At 54.0% G+C, this 16873-nt stretch overlaps 6 protein-coding genes across 6 annotated transcripts; 2 read left to right on the top strand and 4 right to left on the bottom strand.

Moving 5' to 3' along the window:
* Nucleotides 1-753: 753 nt before the first annotated feature.
* On the top strand, nucleotides 754-2005 carry PG985_003852 (uncharacterized protein; the record flags this gene model as incomplete). The annotated part of the gene is made up of 2 exons (XM_066823621.1): nucleotides 754-1493; nucleotides 1561-2005. 2 exons carry the CDS (start codon nucleotides 754-756, stop codon nucleotides 2003-2005), a joined length of 1185 nt encoding a protein of 394 aa, XP_066686781.1.
* A 543-nt stretch (nucleotides 2006-2548) lies between these two features.
* Nucleotides 2549-3574, bottom strand: PG985_003851 (trypsin-like cysteine/serine peptidase domain-containing protein; the record flags this gene model as incomplete). Its single annotated transcript, XM_066823620.1, has 2 exons — nucleotides 2549-2956; nucleotides 3026-3574. 2 exons carry the CDS (start codon nucleotides 3572-3574, stop codon nucleotides 2549-2551), a joined length of 957 nt encoding a protein of 318 aa, XP_066686780.1.
* Nucleotides 3575-6480: 2906 nt separating this feature from the next.
* On the bottom strand, nucleotides 6481-7627 carry PG985_003850 (V-type proton ATPase subunit D; the record flags this gene model as incomplete). The annotated part of the gene is made up of 7 exons (XM_066823619.1): nucleotides 6481-6704; nucleotides 6749-6789; nucleotides 6845-6854; nucleotides 6919-7293; nucleotides 7358-7368; nucleotides 7444-7556; nucleotides 7613-7627. 7 exons carry the CDS (start codon nucleotides 7625-7627, stop codon nucleotides 6481-6483), a joined length of 789 nt encoding a protein of 262 aa, XP_066686779.1.
* Nucleotides 7628-8713: 1086 nt separating this feature from the next.
* Nucleotides 8714-11363, top strand: PG985_003849 (uncharacterized protein; the record flags this gene model as incomplete). The annotated part of the gene is made up of 3 exons (XM_066823618.1): nucleotides 8714-8779; nucleotides 8843-9013; nucleotides 9075-11363. 3 exons carry the CDS (start codon nucleotides 8714-8716, stop codon nucleotides 11361-11363), a joined length of 2526 nt encoding a protein of 841 aa, XP_066686778.1.
* A 1062-nt stretch (nucleotides 11364-12425) lies between these two features.
* PG985_003848 (uncharacterized protein) lies at nucleotides 12426-13050 on the bottom strand (the record flags this gene model as incomplete). The annotated part of the gene is made up of 2 exons (XM_066823617.1): nucleotides 12426-12667; nucleotides 12804-13050. 2 exons carry the CDS (start codon nucleotides 13048-13050, stop codon nucleotides 12426-12428), a joined length of 489 nt encoding a protein of 162 aa, XP_066686777.1.
* A 2909-nt stretch (nucleotides 13051-15959) lies between these two features.
* On the bottom strand, nucleotides 15960-16873 carry PG985_003847 (cas1 appressorium specific protein; the record flags this gene model as incomplete). The annotated part of the gene is made up of 3 exons (XM_066823616.1): nucleotides 15960-16129; nucleotides 16198-16689; nucleotides 16765-16873. The coding sequence occupies 3 exons, from the start codon at nucleotides 16871-16873 to the stop codon at nucleotides 15960-15962; spliced, it is 771 nt and encodes a 256-aa protein (XP_066686776.1).

Here is a 16873-nt window from a genome sequence, read left to right as displayed (position 1 = left end):
GAGAGGCTGTATTTCATAATACTTCTCGAACGTACCGAAACTTGCCCCCGGGACCACGTCGAAGTTTGCGTGTCCATCCCAAGTAACGGCGCACAGAAGAATGAGGGCGGCCATGTGCTCAATGATTCTATCTACTGTTACACTCAGAACTATCCAAGACTCAGTTTGCAAGATGGTGCTGTGTTTCATGAATCTTACCTCTACAGGGCCGCATAGCCAAAGCCTCGGCAAGGCACCCACGCGGCAATTGGAGGTTAGCCAAACCATACTGCAGACATCTTCTTTCTGTCTGCATTCGACATCAGCCTAACCACTTCGCTTAGCTTCGGGAACTTTCTCCAGTTCACTACCTCTGGTTTATCTGATCAATTAGGTTATCGTAACCTTATTCCAACCACTGTTTTCTGATTTCCAGTAACAAGATACTTTGATTAAGAACCCCAAAAAGTACGGGGTAAATGCCGACAAAACGGACAATTAAGGCAGGAATAGGCCTTCTCCTGATACAGGCAAGACCACTACTAGCCCCTTTCAGGCAGTATTCTACTCATTATCTCCGAAGATCGTGACTTCTAGGTTCATCTTAGAATTTTGGCTGAAAGAGTTGCACTAAGGCAACATAAATATCAACGGATTGATAACTGGAGTCCTGTCTGCGTCGTGCTTTCCCTCTTGTGTCTGACACATTGATCATTGCGAGTTCCATGTTTCACCACCAAAGCCTGCTCTACGTATGAGTTATACACCGCAAGCATGAGCTGTCTCGACGTTCCTGTTCCCGGATGCATCCGTGGCCTCCTCGTACAGGAGGCATCGGTCTCCTGTGCCGAATCAGCCGACTACAAAATAAACCGTCGTATCAGAGCGTTCTGTGAAAATGAAAAACATTACTCTTCGGCCGCAATCGACCTCGCGTGCGACCTTGCCTCCGGTCCGTCAGATTTGATTGTTCTCGTGGAGTCCCTGCCTCAAGTGCTTGAGTACAACGCGGATCTCGCAACATTCGTTCGAGAATGCCCTATGCTGAAGGCGGTAGACGAGCTCATACATTTTGCCTCGAACGGCACGAGAAGTATAGAAACGGTGTCAGTGCTTCAGAACATTGCGTATCCCGGATATGATATTGGTGTGTTATCCATGATGCAGGCTGACAGGCTCGTGTGGGACATCATCAATCTCAAAAAGCCAAAGGTTGTTCTATGTTGCTGGTCCGGCGTGTTCTATGAACAAGATTTTCCCTTCCTCGGCAAGGTCATGTCAAAAGGGGTTGGTACCTGGCCGCCATTCGAGCATGTTGAAATAAGAGACTCGAAAATTCTCACGATTCGATCGTTCCGACCAGACATAACTCTACGTCGTCGAGGGAAATCGCCCAACACCCGGATGCTTCTTATCTACCACTTCGTGCTGGCTTTCCACCTCCTCGAGGATCCGGCCGGATCTCCAAGACAAGTTCCAGATTGGGCTAAATTGATGTCAGAGAGAGCCAGTGAGTAAGTAGACGACATGCCATTCACTCGCATACCAATGAATTTCCGACCCACTAACACACCACTCTAGAGAACAAGACAGCGATGCGTCTGACCTGGGCAGCGAAGGTGTTGTTTGGGGAATCGAGTGCATACCCGAGACACTCATAGAAGAGCTAGCTCTCAACCCGAGAAATCCTTCATTGCAAGGAATTATCAGCTGCTGGGAGCCAGAACAGCAAATCGCCTTTTTCCTAAAGGAGCTCTGTCACTCCGATTACTCTGGTGGAGCTGCCCCTTTGGTGCGACTTTGCCTCGTGTTCCAGTCCTACGAGCATCCTGACAAAGAAGAAGTAGTCAAAGGACTTCACAAGGCTGGGTGCCGCCAGAAGACCTTCGAGGTAGAACCCGGCATTGTCCTCAAGACCATGTCGGAAGCTGCCAGACTGTTGGATGGCCGGCTGATCTCTATGCTGGAGGGTGAGGACTTTGTGGACGTCCAGGTAGAGTGGGAAGATATGGTGATTGTTGAATAGACCAAAAAATACAGCGTCCTACCTGGACTACATCTTGACTTAGGGTTTTTGCTGACGTTAAGAGGCAACATAACCATTCATTATCAGATGTACACGCTGAAAAGGGACCGGGGCAAATGTTCGCGAAGCTTGGAGCACAGTTGCTGCTGTAGCTACTGTCATAGATATTCTCGTCATCATCAGTTGCTGTCTATTGTTGCGTGCTATAAGTGAATTTGTCTTCCATAGGTCGTCCTTCTTCGATGTGGTAGGTAGGGTGAAGAGAAGTCGATTCGATGCTCATAATATTTCGATATTGGCTGCATGGATATGAAATCATATGGATGGGATAAATAATTTAATTGCCTCATCTGGCATGAGGAAAAGTACATGTATATGCTTCGAAGGCTAATCATATACGATTTTGCATCTTTCTACAGCCTTCTCGCCGTGAAGTTGTCATGCAATCGAGCGACTGAAGCTCATCAATCCTCAAATTGGAAAGACCCAACACTTCCCAACGCGGGAAATAAGGGTATGTATCTCGGGGCAGCTTTTGTCTAATTAGGGGTAGGACGACAACATATACTGAATCCCCCCCGCCCAGACCTCCCCGCCGGCGAAGAAGGTGACGGTGGCGCTGCTCGAGGCCATGACGCCGTACATGACGCGGGCCCCGCTGGCGTCGGGCGGCAGCCAGAGCGGGCTGCCGGACTGCCCGCCGTTGGCGTCGGCGTTGGTGTTGAGGGGGCCGTACTGGTCGCACTTGAAGGAGCCCGCCTTGGCCACCGTGATGGCCTCCTGCCGGTACGGCTTGCTCACGTCCGAAGACTTGTCCGACGGGTACCCGTAGCTGTAGAAGATGGCCTGGTCCGCTTTCGCGGGGCTCAGCACGTCGTAGCTCATGTAGCCCCGCGCGTCGCCCAGGCGGGTGTCGAGGACCACGACGGCCCAGTCGTCTTTGTAGTTGCACTAGAGCGTAGGTCAGCCGCTGAGCCTTCATTGGAGTAAGGGTGAGTAAGGGAGTGAGTGGTTGCTTACCTGGTCAGAGGCACCGGCCGCGGGGGCCAATACGTCCGTGACGTAAGCACTGGGAAAGCGGTCCTTCCCGTCGTAGGCGGGCTGGAACTTGATGCTGACCGAGCCGTCCGACGGGATGCAGTGCTTGGCCGTGGTGACGTGGCGCGGGCCGATCAAGGTGCCCGTGCAGACGAGGCCATCCGACCGGTAAAGTCGTCCCATGGCGGAATAGGGGTAGTCCGTGCTAGGCCAGTATACCCGGTTGTCCGCCCCGATGACGGCACGCCCGGAAACGGCAGAGGCAGAGGAAGACGATCGCCTCTCCTTTGGTGTAGAGACACCGGGGGAGGCGCGGTGTCCCGAGGTTACATTGGCTACGGCTGCAGCGAGCTCTTCATGCGAGATTTGGAGGATTCTAGGCTTGGGGGCATTGGGGTTGAACGGTGGAGGGGCGGCATGGCCGACGCCTTGGATGGGCACATCATCTCGAGGCGTGTTACTGGTGGGAAGAGCCGTGACTGTGCAAGTCACTGCCAGCAGGAGAGCAAGTGTACGTTGAAGGAACGACATCATGATGAGTGTACTGGGGAAATTAGTAAGCAGGAAGGGATGGCTGTCGATCTGTGCCTGCTGATGAGACGTATTCTACTGGTCATCACGAGCAGTCTTCCCGTCCCATGGGCTTTTATAAGGAAGATCCCGCACCACCCATCCACCCAAGGTCAGCTTAGTTAGACTTGTTTGTCCCGACGAGCTCATGACCTGCTGACTGACTGACTGACAGGTCTTCCCCCCTCCTAACTACCGGGCGGCGGTGCTGTGCCTTGGCTGGAGCCAAGTCCGCCATCGAACGAGTATTTCCTCCTATCCCATCCCGTCACAGGCAGCCGTTGCACGAGTCTATTGATTTGGGGGCCCTCTTGTCACCTCGCCTGATGCTGCTCATGATGTTGAGTGACTCGAGATGACGGTGGGACCAAGGATCTCGGGGCAAACACGGCGGACTGACCCTGGAGAGTGGTGGAAGGAAGCCGCTGACGGGATTCCTTGGTTATACGCGAGGGATTGGGCAAGAGGGTCAGACGAAGAGGGTTCCCGCCAATCGGGAGGGCCCCAGGCGGAACAAACAGGCAGGCACGCATGGGGCATGGCAGGCAAACCGCAGATTCCTGATTTCCTTTGATAGAGAGCAAGCAAGCAAAGCAAAGCAGTATCACCGACGTCGAGAAATAAAAAAGTACCGAACGGTTGGTGGTGTGGAGGCGCAGCTCTACCTATTGGGCCGTTCCCATGGCCGTGGCAGCCGAGAAAGTAGGATGCCAGCAGGGATCCCGCTTCGGGAAGGCGATCTCCAAAAGGGTATAGCACGAGCGCGCTGACTTGGAGAGAATTTCGCGGTTGACAGGTACGGTACCTAGAACTACCTACGCCTTAGCTGAGTCACTCACTGCCAGGGCCAAAGTGTGAGTGTGTGTGAATGCTGCCGGTTTCTCACGTCGGACTGCATGTCGTATCTCATTGACGGTTTAAAAAAGCAATTCTCGGCGGTGTGGCTGAGCTGATCCCTCCTACCTGCTGCCTTGCCCACCACCCACAATTTTCCTGACCCAGGGGTCAGAAGTTAGCCAGGAACCAATTAGACCGGTCACGTATCCCATCGTCATCCAGCTAGTCGGAGGAACATTGTAGTCATGAGGATCCAGGGCTGGGGGTGCCAGGGGGCCGCTGCTAACATCAGACGAACAGTAAGCCATCCTACACCCTCGAATATGTCAAGGCAGGCACGCGGCCAATGGGAGATGAGCAGGGCTAACTGGCCAAGGTGGGTGATGATTGCTGCCTATAGGCTCGCAATTCCGGAACGGAAGTAAGGAGTCGTGATGTGCGGGCGGTCCCGAATAATAGCGATGTTTGGTTCCTTGAAGGCCCCCCAGCTCCGCCTGTCAAGGGAACTTTTCGCGAAAACCCTGTTTGCTCGGGACGAGCCCGTGGCTCATCTGGCGGGAGGACTCGAATCACGACGGGACGATAGCCCTGCATACAGAACGAGCCAACTGCCCGGCTGAGCGACACGCCATTGGTCCGTCGAATGTGCTGAGTGCCACCAGAAAGCTAGGCGCCACAGCTCTGGGAAAAAGTGGGTGCGACTAGTTGCCCGTGATTGGCTACCGCAAGCCCAAACGGGGAAAGAGATCATGATATAGAGTCCAGAGAGGTGTTGGGTATGTGGCTGTCCGAGAGGGGGCCGAATGCTCACAACCACCACTTGCGCCGAGCAGGTTCTGGGCCCGAGTCGTAAGACGAGCCTTCTGGATGGATGGTGTCCATCTTGACTCTCTCACTTCAGCCCTGGCATGTCATCTGCTGACCATGCATATCCAGTCAGTTGCTGAGGGTTGTGGGCTTCTCGGACTATTGAAGTCTGGGACGATCGGTGTCGTGACCCTTGCGAGGTTTGTCCACCTTCTTGATCTTCAGGTCAGCAGTATCACCGACGGTCGATGGATCTGGAGCTGTTCCTGCTTTAGTCGGGCGACGACTGGTGCCTGATTCGTATCCGTACTATCGAGATGGGAAACACACCGGTAAGGCGGCACCATAGCCGCCCTCTACACCGGAAATGCTCGTCAACGGCACTAGCTGGTTACTGTTAGGAGAGATCACGATCCATCCTGTCACCCAGATAGGATGGGTCCGCCCTCGGCCAGATACTTCAAGGATGTATCGTCAAAACCCAGGTGATGAGAACTGCACTTGCACCAGGCACATGAGGTGTGATGTGATGGACACCTTGGATGCCTGGCGAAATGACCGAGGTCTAGTTTCGGCGTAGTCACAGAAGCTGTACGGTGGCCTATGATGAACCGGACCAAGATGCCTCGTGGTGCAGGACGCCGAGTGACAACACTACTCTGCTACAGTAGTGTCGATGGCAGATTTCGTCGGAGTTATCCATATTTCTGGTGTTTCTATAATGTGGTTCAAACGCGCGCATATGGGCGACAAATAATGTTGTGTTCACATTCAAACCAGACATGTCGCAGAATCGGCTGGTCACATGAGCACCGCTGATCAAGACGATGCATAAGATATATGCGAGCAGGATCAAGTAAGTTCAGGGTTCATCGGATGTCGTTGCTTTTCCACATGGAAGACTTCGGATCATCCGGTTAAAAGGGGCCATAACGCAGATAGGATGACCGTCTCGGCAAGCACACCAGGCTCGCACCGAGTACGGCTTCAATTTAGCCGCTCGCGAATCGAGGGAACGACATGTCCCGTCTGACGGGTGGTCGGAAAGAGCACGTGGCATGGATATCAATTTCATTAGACGCCTTAAAGCATACATTTGGCACAGTATTTGAGCACGGCAAGACACTGACTGACCTTCGTCACGGCCCGACCTGCCAATGCACATCCTCCGGCCCCCCTACGTACAGAACCAACTTCTTCCGGGGAAAATTCGCCCAAACGCTCTAGAAGATGACATCGTCGTCCTCGTTCTCGCCTAGGAGGTCCGAAGGGCCCTGGCCGCCTGCTCGTGCATTCTCCTTGTCCTCAGCTTCCATCTTCTTTTTCAGCTCGGCGTCCGAGGCAGCCGTGTCGCGTTGCTTCTTGTTGGCAACCTTCTTTAATCGGTAGAATTCCTCTCGGTCGAGTTCGTCGAGCTCGGAGTTGATATCTTGCGCAATGTTAGTCGCTGAAGTTTGGAAAGCATGATGTGTCGCCTGAAAGGCTTCTTACACTTGATGGTGTTTTCCGTCCTGGGAATAATGACATGCTCACTGGGGTGCTAAGTTAGTATGCACAGTCACAACGATAAAGGGAAGATAACCATACATGGCGTTTACTGTAACAAAGTTAGCATTTCATCCGGGCAAACTGATCGTGTGGAGGTGCTGGAGCTTGCTTACCTCTCCGGTTCACCACCTTGATGACTTCGTCCAGGATGACGAAGGCTGTTTGCAGACTGGCCAGCTCCACCAGGGTTTCCACGGCACGCGCATACGTCTCGCGGCATCGCTGTACTTGCTGGCCACCTTTACCCAGACCAGTGAGACCGAAGTCGTTGTTTCCTTCGGTTTGGTAGCTCTCGAAAGCGGGCAGTAGAACACCCGAGACGTTTTCTTGCTTCGTTCGCAGACGGAACCGGGCTTGGCGAGCCGACTCTTGAATTTGGTATCCAATGTCACCTCCGACCGCATATGACACCTCAGCGAGCGAGAAAGCAGCGACCTGCATCACGCGACCCATCTTGCGCTTCGCCTCATCGATTCGGCGTGTGATCTCTGCGGAAAAGGTTATTATCGAGTATGCAGGCAGATACTGGGTTTCGAGTTGCAATAGTATTACCTCGGAAGCGTCTTTGCACAGTAAAAAGTTAGCTGAAGGTCGAAGACGGTTGTAAGGGTATGGTCGTCGGCGTGGGATGGGCTTACTTGGTGAGGGCTTCACTCTTTCGCTTGAGCAAGCTGTGACCGATCTCAGCTCCCTTGAGCTTCGACTTCATGAGACCCAGCGACTGTCTCGTCGGGAAGACAGCCTCGCGGTCCTAAAGAAAGCATTAATGCGACTGGCCTCGGTCGAGTGCAACAGTTTGGTACATACACCGGCTCCAGACATGTTGGACTAGCTTTCTGATGATGGATTCGAAGGGCGAGGGAGGGTTTGGCCGGCGGCCTTGACAGCAGAAGCGAGAACAACGAAGCTGGTTCGTCAACTCGAGAGATGTCGGACTTTTGGAGATAAGGAATGTAGGAATGTAGTTGAGGGCGAGGAATCGTTGACTGCAACCGAGATGCTGCTGTGGATGGTGCGTAATGTCTTCGAAGTCGCGCACTTCACTAACGACTAACGGCAATTGAGCTTCTCGGGTCTCCAAATCAGGTGTCGCAGGTGCTTGCTTGCTGGGACTGGGATGCCTGTGCGGTGATGCAACAGCTTGGAGCTTGCATGGGCAAGCCATTACCTAAGGCCGCACTGTTTGGGGTCTTGGGGTGCACTGGCTTGGCCTCTGGTGGCTGGTTTCGGCTGGGCCCCATCGGCGGTTACAGAAGGTCAAGCCCCTAAGCCCGCACTAAGAAGAGACAGGCTGAGAGCCTGGTGGTGATCCAGTCTGGGACTGCTCCCAAGCTCGAAATGGCTCCTCCCTGAACACTCAGCACGAGGAAGCAACCCTGCAGCTTCAGCGCCTAATAGTGGGGATATTAGACAGCGGGTGGAGTGCTTTTTTGCCGACCCAGACGGTCCAGCATTCTGCAAAGTAAAAAAATAACAGCAGTCAACGCTCTCGTCTCGTCCCATCCCCAATGTCCTCTGCTTGCGCTGCATTCGACCAGGTTGCTTACTTACTCCAAACGGGATCAGTTCGCGACTTGAACGGGAGGAGGCGAACCGACTGACCGCACACGGCTGCCCAATTGCGATCCCACCCATTGCAGCAGTCGACCGACCACCGCTACGCCTGGCAACTAGGACAAGACAGATTTGCAGGCTGGGAGAAGGGAAAGAAAGAAGACGAAGCTTGAATCGAAGCAAGCGCGACGACACAACCATCGCCAGAACACAATCGGCGCCCTCGACAACATCGAATGCTCAACATGATCTGATCGAGCTTCATTCTCTTTCTTCAATACACCAAACCCCCCAATCCGCGACCCCTGCATGCCGGCACGACGACTCAGCTAGGTAGACAAACATCCGCCTAGTATGGCGCCCATCGGGGTCCCCAACGGTTCGGCTGTCGCCGCTCGACAGCCAGACCTCTACCTCGTCGTACGTCTCGAGCCGTCCGTCCGTATTAACCCCCCTTGGACCGGAGCTGACATGACCTCACAGAACGATGAAGATGCCGTCTACGAACAAGACATCCTGCGAGATCTCGGCAGCACGAAACCATGGCTGGCCTACATCGAGTTCAAGCTGCAGCATGGAACCATCCACGAACAAGCCTTTGTTATGGAACGCGCCTGTATTCAACTCCCGCGATCCTACAAACTCTGGAAGCTGGTTCGTCAACTCTGTACCCATTTCCACTCTTATCGTGAAAGGCTACTGACACCCTACCTAGTATCTTCGATTCCGAACAAAGCACGTGGTCAAGCTTAATGCCGCCATCTTTGCTGACGAGTTCCGCAAAGTCAATGCGCTCTTCGAACGAGCCTTGATCCTTCTCAACAAGATGCCTCGGATTTGGGAAATGTACCTCAAGTTCCTGCTGCAACAACCCCTCGTGACGCTCACGCGACGAACCTTCGACCGAGCGCTCCGGGCACTGCCCATCACCCAACACAACAGGATATGGGCACTGTACAGGCCGTTTGCGAACTCGGCTGCAGGAGATACAGGTGTCAAAATATGGCGTCGCTACATGCAGGTTCACCCCGAGGACGCCGAAGACTTCATCGAGCTGCTGATCCAAGTTGGGCTCTACACGGAGGCTGTCAAACAGTACATCAGCATACTGAATAATCCCCGCTTCAACAGCAAGCAGGGCAAGGGTCACTACGAGCTATGGAGCGAGATGGTGGATCTTCTTGTCGAACACGCCAACGATGTCGAGACCGGCTACGAAACAGGCATCGACGTTGAGCGCATCATTAGAAGTGGCATTGACAGATTTGCCGACCAAAGGGGGAAGCTGTGGTGCGGTTTAGCGACGTACTGGGTGAGGAGGGGAAGCTTTGAAAGAGCAAGGGATGTGTTCGAAGAGGGCATCACGACCGTCATGACCGTGCGCGACTTCACCCTGATTTTCGATACATATGCCGAGTTCGAGGAGTCCGTAATCGGTGCTTTGATGGAAATGGCGTCCAAACGAACGGAAGAGGGTGTGCAAGACGACGATGCCGACTTCGACCTGGATATCCGCATGATGCGCTTCGAGCAGCTCATGGATCGCCGTCCTTTCCTGCTCAACGACGTCCTACTACGACAAAGCCCGAACATGGTACCCGAGTGGGAAAAGCGAGTCGCCTTATGGGGAGACAACCAGAACGAGGTCGTCCAGACCTACACCGATGCCATCGCGGCTATTCAACCCAAGAAGGCTGTTGGGCCTTTCCACCAGCTTTGGGCAAACTACGCCAAATTCTACGAAAAAAGGGGAGATATCAGGAACGCACGGATTATCATGGAAAAGGCCGTCAAGGTCCCCTTCAAATCGGTTGCTGAACTGGCGGAAATGTGGATCGAGTGGGCGGAGATGGAACTGCGCAACGAGAACTTCGACGAGGCCGTGCGGATCATGGCCAAGGCCGTTCAGGCTCCGAAGCGCTCGACGGTAGACTACTTTGACGAGACCCTCTCGCCCCAACAAAGGGTGCACAAGAGCTGGAAACTCTGGAGTTTCTACGTCGACCTGGTGGAAAGTGTCGGTGGGCTTGAGGAAACCAAGAAGGTATACGAGCGCATCTTCGAACTCCGGATCGCGACACCGCAAACCGTTGTCAACTACGCCAACATGCTGGAGGAGAACCAATACTACGAAGAGTCCTTCAAGATATTCGAACGCGGCCTGGACCTGTTCAGTTATCCGGTGGCATTCGAGCTATGGAACCTTTACCTCACCAAAGCCGTTGATCGTAAGATTGGCATAGAGCGCCTGCGCGATCTCTTTGAGCAGGCTGTCGAGGATGTGCCGCCCAAGTTTGCAAAGGTACTTTACCTCATGTATGGCAACCTTGAGGAGGAGCGCGGACTTGCCCGCCACGCCATGCGCATCTACGACCGCGCCACACAGGCTGTGTCGGATGAGGACAGGGCCGATATGTTCAACTTCTACATCACCAAATCCGCCTCCAACTTTGGCCTACCCTCGACCCGAGGCATCTACGAGCGCGCGATCGCCGCCCTGCCCGACGAGGAGGCCCGAGACATGTGTCTCAAGTTTGCCGACATGGAGAAGCGGCTGGGCGAAATCGACCGGGCCCGTGCCATTTACGGCCACGCATCCCAGTTCTGCGACCCGCGCACCAACCCGGCCTTCTGGACCAAGTGGGAGCAGTTCGAGGTGCAGCACGGCAACGAGGACACGTACCGCGAGATGTTGCGTATCAAGCGCTCCGTCCAGGCCCAGTACAACACCGACGTCAACTTCATTGCCTCGCAGGCCATTGCGCGCCAGCAACAAGGCGGCGCCATCACGAACGGAGATGGGGAAGAAGTGGACGAGGAGACGGCCGATGCGATGGAGCAGCTGGAGCGCCAGGCCCGAGCCCCCGTCGGCTTCGTGGCGTCTAGCACGGGCATTCAGGGAACGCTGGCCGCGGCCGAGAATGGAGCACCTCCGGCGGCGCCCGTCAACCCCGATGCTATCGATATCGACGGCATGGACGACGATGACGATGATGTAGATTGAGATTTAGCGCTCTCACTCTCTCTACTTAGATTACGTACGATATTAGTAGCTAGTCGGCGTTTCGTTTCATAACTTGTGTATGTAGTTAGTTTAGTTTGCCAACCCCGCGGTTATGGAACGCAAGCAGCAGCAATTGGTAGGATATGGAAAGAAGAGGGAAGGGGGGCGATGGAAAGACAGAAAGAAAGGGTGGCAGACCAGGCTAGACGCCAGCAATATTTTCCCTTTGCGACAAACTCGGAAAGCTTCCTAGTTTTTGTTTTCAATGTCTATACTACATCTACACCAAAACCTGGAACAACAACACGACCTGGAGGTTGTGTCTTCGACTTTTGTTATCACCATACCTACATACCGAGGTTCTTCTCCCCCCGTCCGGTACAGATGGCCACCACAATCCGTATCTACGCCGACGTTTGTCATATTTCTCGAGTTTCGCGATTTTCGAGGGTGTATTGGCTATGATGTTATGTTTGGCACATTGATATTAGGTCCGGCGGCTACTCGTCTTTTAATACTTAACGGTTCTGTGCGAATCAAGGGTGGCTTGGGGTTGATCGGCGAAATCAAAGAGGGCGCACCGAAAGGAGGCACCAGTCATTATCTACCTATTCGGCAGTCTTTTATTTGTACCTATAAATCAGCTTACCACGACACCACGAATGCGAATTTCGCATATGTGCGACACACAGATACACTCTCGCATCGACATTTGAAAGGTTAAGTCGAGGGATACATATCTTTATTATATCATGTCTTGAATGTCAAACTAGGTATCGTGCAAAGGGTGGAAGTGAAAACAAAAGCTACGTTGATAATACAACAGGAACCCTTCATCGAACCACTCAATTCTCAGCGCACCGCCGGCAGCAGCCAAACATGAAGAGGGGAAGAATGAAGGAAGCTCCCAAGTTGCGATCACAATCACCCCGGACCATTCCCGTTCCCCTATATTCGTCTTATGTGTATCCCATCCCCATCATTACCTAGACCTTTTATCTTCTGGGGGTCTGCGAACACGTATATGGAAGTGAAAGAAGGAAGTAGTAGTAGGGAAAAGAATTATCCAGAGCTCGAGTGCCCCGCGCTACTGCGCCGCCGACGCGACTCGCTGCCCTCGCCGCCGCCCATCATGTCGGTGGCCTTGTCCTTGACCTTGGAGAAGCTGAAGCGCTTCGAGTGCTTCTTGTGGAACTCGGCGTCCTTCTCGAGGTTGCGGTCCACGTGGCCATCGCGCGACGACGGCGTGGCGAAGATGGAGCCCTTGCGCTGCTGGAAGCGCGAGGGGAGCGTCTTGGAGGCGTCTGGGAGGTGGCTTCATGTTAGCTCCTGGGTCGAATTCCTTCTTCGCTTAGACCGTATATACGTATAGCCAAGAGAAGAAGCAAGGGAGGGAGGAAGGAAAACGGCGAGTTAAAAGAGGGAAAGAGAGAGGCTTACCCCATTCGTCGGTCTGCGAGTAGTCCTTGGAGCCCTTGCGCTCGCGGCGCTGCATGCCGACGTCGTCTTGATGTACGGCCTCTGGGAACTGGCCTACGGGGCGATGCTCCGCGTTACCGCTGCCGAAGCTGTCGTTAAACTGGATGCCGCCGCCTTCGTGTTGCTGCTCATGTTCATGCTCATGCTCGTGATCATGGTCCAGGGCGACGTGATCTGCGGCATGGGGGTTGGCGTGGGCGCCTTCCATGGGGCGGAAAGACCCTGGGATTGGAATTACATGTTAGTATTAAGAGGCTTTGCTTTACTTCCGTATCGAATTCGAGAAGGGAAATGAGAAGATGATATCTTGGTGTCCGTATGGCATGGATGACGTCAGTACTAACCGTTCTGAGCTTCCATAGTGGCCATTGTAAGTCTGTATAAGTGGTTTCTAGTCGTTCCTTCTCCTCTACGATGGTATCGATGGTGTCGGGTACTGTAGGAGATGAAGGAGGTTCTTTTCAATCTGGTTGTAGGAAATATATAGGTCAAGCGGATTGAAACTAAGGATTCAGCGGTATGCAAGAGCAAAAGATAAAGGGAAGAAATCCGGGGTCAAAAAGCGCGATGAAGGCATGTTCTATTATGGGGGGTCCTGCTCCGATATAAGGTTGGGTCTAGGCGATCTCTTGGACGGAGAGTGACGTCTGACAGAGCTTAAGGAGTGCTGGATCGGCGGCAGCTACGTACGGGGCCAAGCCTCGCTTGTATGCTGCAATATAATCTCTCATGTACGAGCATCCCATTCCAGCGCCGTCGCTCGACGAATGAGGAAGTCCGCACTCTCACGGGCGTGGCAGGCGCGGGTGGCTTCGAGGGTTGCTAGTGGTACCAAGACCGTACCACATGATCGCACATTCGCCCCTTCCTAACGGTTTCTACGTCGTATATTTTGCTCTCCTTGCTAGGGGTCCTTGTTTGGGCTTACGAATTCCTTCGCAACCTTGAAGTGATAAGTAGATGCCATGTGGAGGTTTCATCTTGTCGACGACTACTACTAGGAGGATCGGCCGAGTCAGTATCCAATAGGCGCATCGTATCCTTCAGGCAAACTAGAGCTGATGAAAACTAGGTAATTGAAGCGAGTTGTGAGGATGACGATCACCTCCAGGCTCTCACAGCCAGCTACCGTCTATGCAACCAATCGCGCGCGATGATGTATTGTCCAGTAACCTAGTGGGACAGGAGAGAGCTTGCAGCTTGCAGCCATCGCCCATGCTGGCTGCCGGAAGAGCCCTTCTCTACCCGCATGCAGACGGAAAGACTCCGGGAGAAAGGTCTGAGACTCGGTGAGGGGCAGTCAATTACATAATTCTGCAGCCGCTCTCTGCGACTGATCGTCAAACCACAATTGTGCTCCTATTTTCACGGTATTGATGACGGATCTGGTCCCCGTGTGTGGGTTTCGCGGCAGGAACTGCTGCCAGCTGCCTTTCGCTTTTTATTGCTATAATGACCACTCCCCACGTGAAATTCAAAGGAATGATGGGGTGTCGTGGTAGAGTAACATCATGTCTGTCCCACGTTTGCTTTGCCCCGCCTTTCCCCCGGTTTCGATCTGCATGGCCATGGGGTAGATTAGGGGGGATTGACTAACAGGTAGACCCGTTACTCACTGATCAATCACAGCTCGCAGGCAGGCTGGCAGGTGCTAGGCTATCCTTCCCAGACGAACCATGCCATAGCTTCAAGCAGCTGCAAGCAACGCTGCGGCAGCTTAAAGGCGGGGGAAGTACAGTATGTACGTCGTATGCGCTAATACTACATATCACTAGCTATCCTCTCAACCTACGCTACCTACCCTACAGCTTTCATATTCGCCAATGAGACAACTGCAACTCTTACGAGATGGCGTAGCTCACCTCATCTCTGCACTTGTGGTAAAACGTGAGTTCTGATGCCATTCACAGCCATCATGCCAAGGGAGGTAGCCCGGCAGCTGATAAGCAAATAGCGTCGGTGGCTGAGTGGCAATGAGGTCTTTTCTCATTCACCACACACCTGGAGGGAAGGCCGGACCAGAAGGGCCGGTCGGTCGACCGGGATTGCGTAGATCCCTCAACACATCTAGCCAACGTATCATAGGTACTGCTGTGTCTGTCGTTCAAGCAATGCTCTCTTTGTGCTCGTTTTCTTCGGCTCTGCGTGATGATGTACGTTTCGTGGCCCTTTTGACGTCATGGGCCAACTACTCCGCAGTTCCGTGTTGATTTCAGACTAGCACGCGCCAACCCAAACCTTGGGGGAGGACCCCTTGTCCGGCTGTTAAATACCTACCGTGGTTACAGTATGGCTTGGCTTGGTGCTTGAGCGAATGGTTCCCCAGCGGCTATGCATTACAGGCACAGGCGAAAATGCGGTACATATTAAGCGGCGAAAGCGATGGGCAGGGGACGGAGTACGGACACGGATACGGCAAAGTATCGAAAAGAAACCACATTAGCGACATCATGGTGGTGGTGAAAGTAGCTCGTCTTGCTGATATCGTCATCACCAACCGCGACTAGAGGTTGAGAGCAATCAATTATGGTACCTCCTTCAGAGTTGCCTCTAGCCAGCTGGAACATAGCTGCGCCTCCTCCGTTGTCGTTAGATTTAACGTGAAGGTGGACTGTCATTAGTGACCACGCCTAGAGATGCCTAGAGATGGACGGGCCAGCTAAGTTGGTGGCTGATCTCGTGATCTCAGTCAAACCCCACTTCCCCGCAATGTTTGGGTACGGCGCAGTATTGATAGACCCCCGAACGGGTGTTCGCCCAGTACATATCCCTGTAGGATTTAAACAACAGACAACAAGGACAGGGATGCATCTTGAGCTCTGTCTTGGCCTCTGGATGACTGCAATCGGACGGGTGAGCTGTTACATTGCAAAAGCAGGCGTAAAGTGACAGTAAGAAGTAAAGGATTGTATTATGTTCTTGGCCCGAGAGCCCGGTACAACCATCGAGGTCGTCCGCCGAAGCATCAGAAGAACTGTTGGATATCTACAAAAGGAGGTATAAACAGTTAAAGCCCCAAAGTCGTCTTATATAGAGTATGTTCGACTCATCATCCCGTGCACTTCACCCAGACCGCTAGCTTCCGATCATTCAGAGAATGTGAAAGGGTATCGTGTCTTACTCCTCCTCTTCCTCGTCCTCCTCGTCCTCCTCGTCGTACATGCCGGCAAGGTCCTCGGGCGTGAAGGTCTTGGCCCGCTTCTGCATCGACTTGAGCTCCTGGATGTCGCGCTTGATGGCCTGGGCGAGAGCCCGGCGGGCCGCGGCGGGGGTGGAAGAGCCAGCCACTGTAAAATGTAGTAATTAGTAAGAGGTTGAAAACCAGGTTGGGAATGCGGATATCGGGTAAACTTACTCTGGACGGGAACGACACCACCGAAGGGACCGGCACGAGCGGCGTTCTGGCAGCGAATGAGGCAGACGTTGTTCTGGCCGGCGACGGTGCCGGTGCAGGAGGCATCCTGGGGAATGGCGGCCTTGAGCGGGAAGTCGGTCTTGGCGCCGTCGCGGTTGCGGGAGTTCTTGCCGGGAGGCGACTGGGTGACCTGGATGTCGGTCCACTTGGCGGCGGTGCCGTCGGTGTTCATCATGCAGGTGTAGGGGCCGGCGCCGTCGGCGTTGACCTGGTGCAGAGTCATGTCGACCTCGCCGCCGGGGGTGACCTGGGGCAGCTGCGTGCCCGTCTCGGCCATGATGGCCTTGGTCCCGGCCTCGAGGTCGTTGCTGCCCCCGCCCACGGTCTCGCCGACGGTCGCCTTCTGGTCGCCCTTGAAGCGGGTCGAGTCCTGCTGGAAGGGCTTGCGGCGGGTGCCGTCGCGGGGAGTGTCGGACTGGATGCCGAGGGCCACTAGGATATATGTGTGAGTCTTCACAACCAAGCACCAGATGTGAGGAGCCCTCGCCGGACTGGAAGGTTACTTACTGCCAGAGCCACCGGCGTTACCGACGGCCTTGGTGATGGCACCGTGACCGGCCACGAGCTGGGCGGTGGTCATGAGCCCGAGGGCGACAATTGCCTTGAATGATGACAT

The sequence above is a fragment of the Apiospora marii genome (assembly GCF_038362585.1).
Source record: "Apiospora marii strain CBS 49790 chromosome Unknown utg000003l_segment0_segment0, whole genome shotgun sequence".
NCBI lineage: Eukaryota > Fungi > Ascomycota > Sordariomycetes > Amphisphaeriales > Apiosporaceae > Apiospora > Apiospora marii.
Note: the sequence above shows the minus strand (reverse complement) of the source record. Positions and strands in the feature narration are given on the sequence as shown.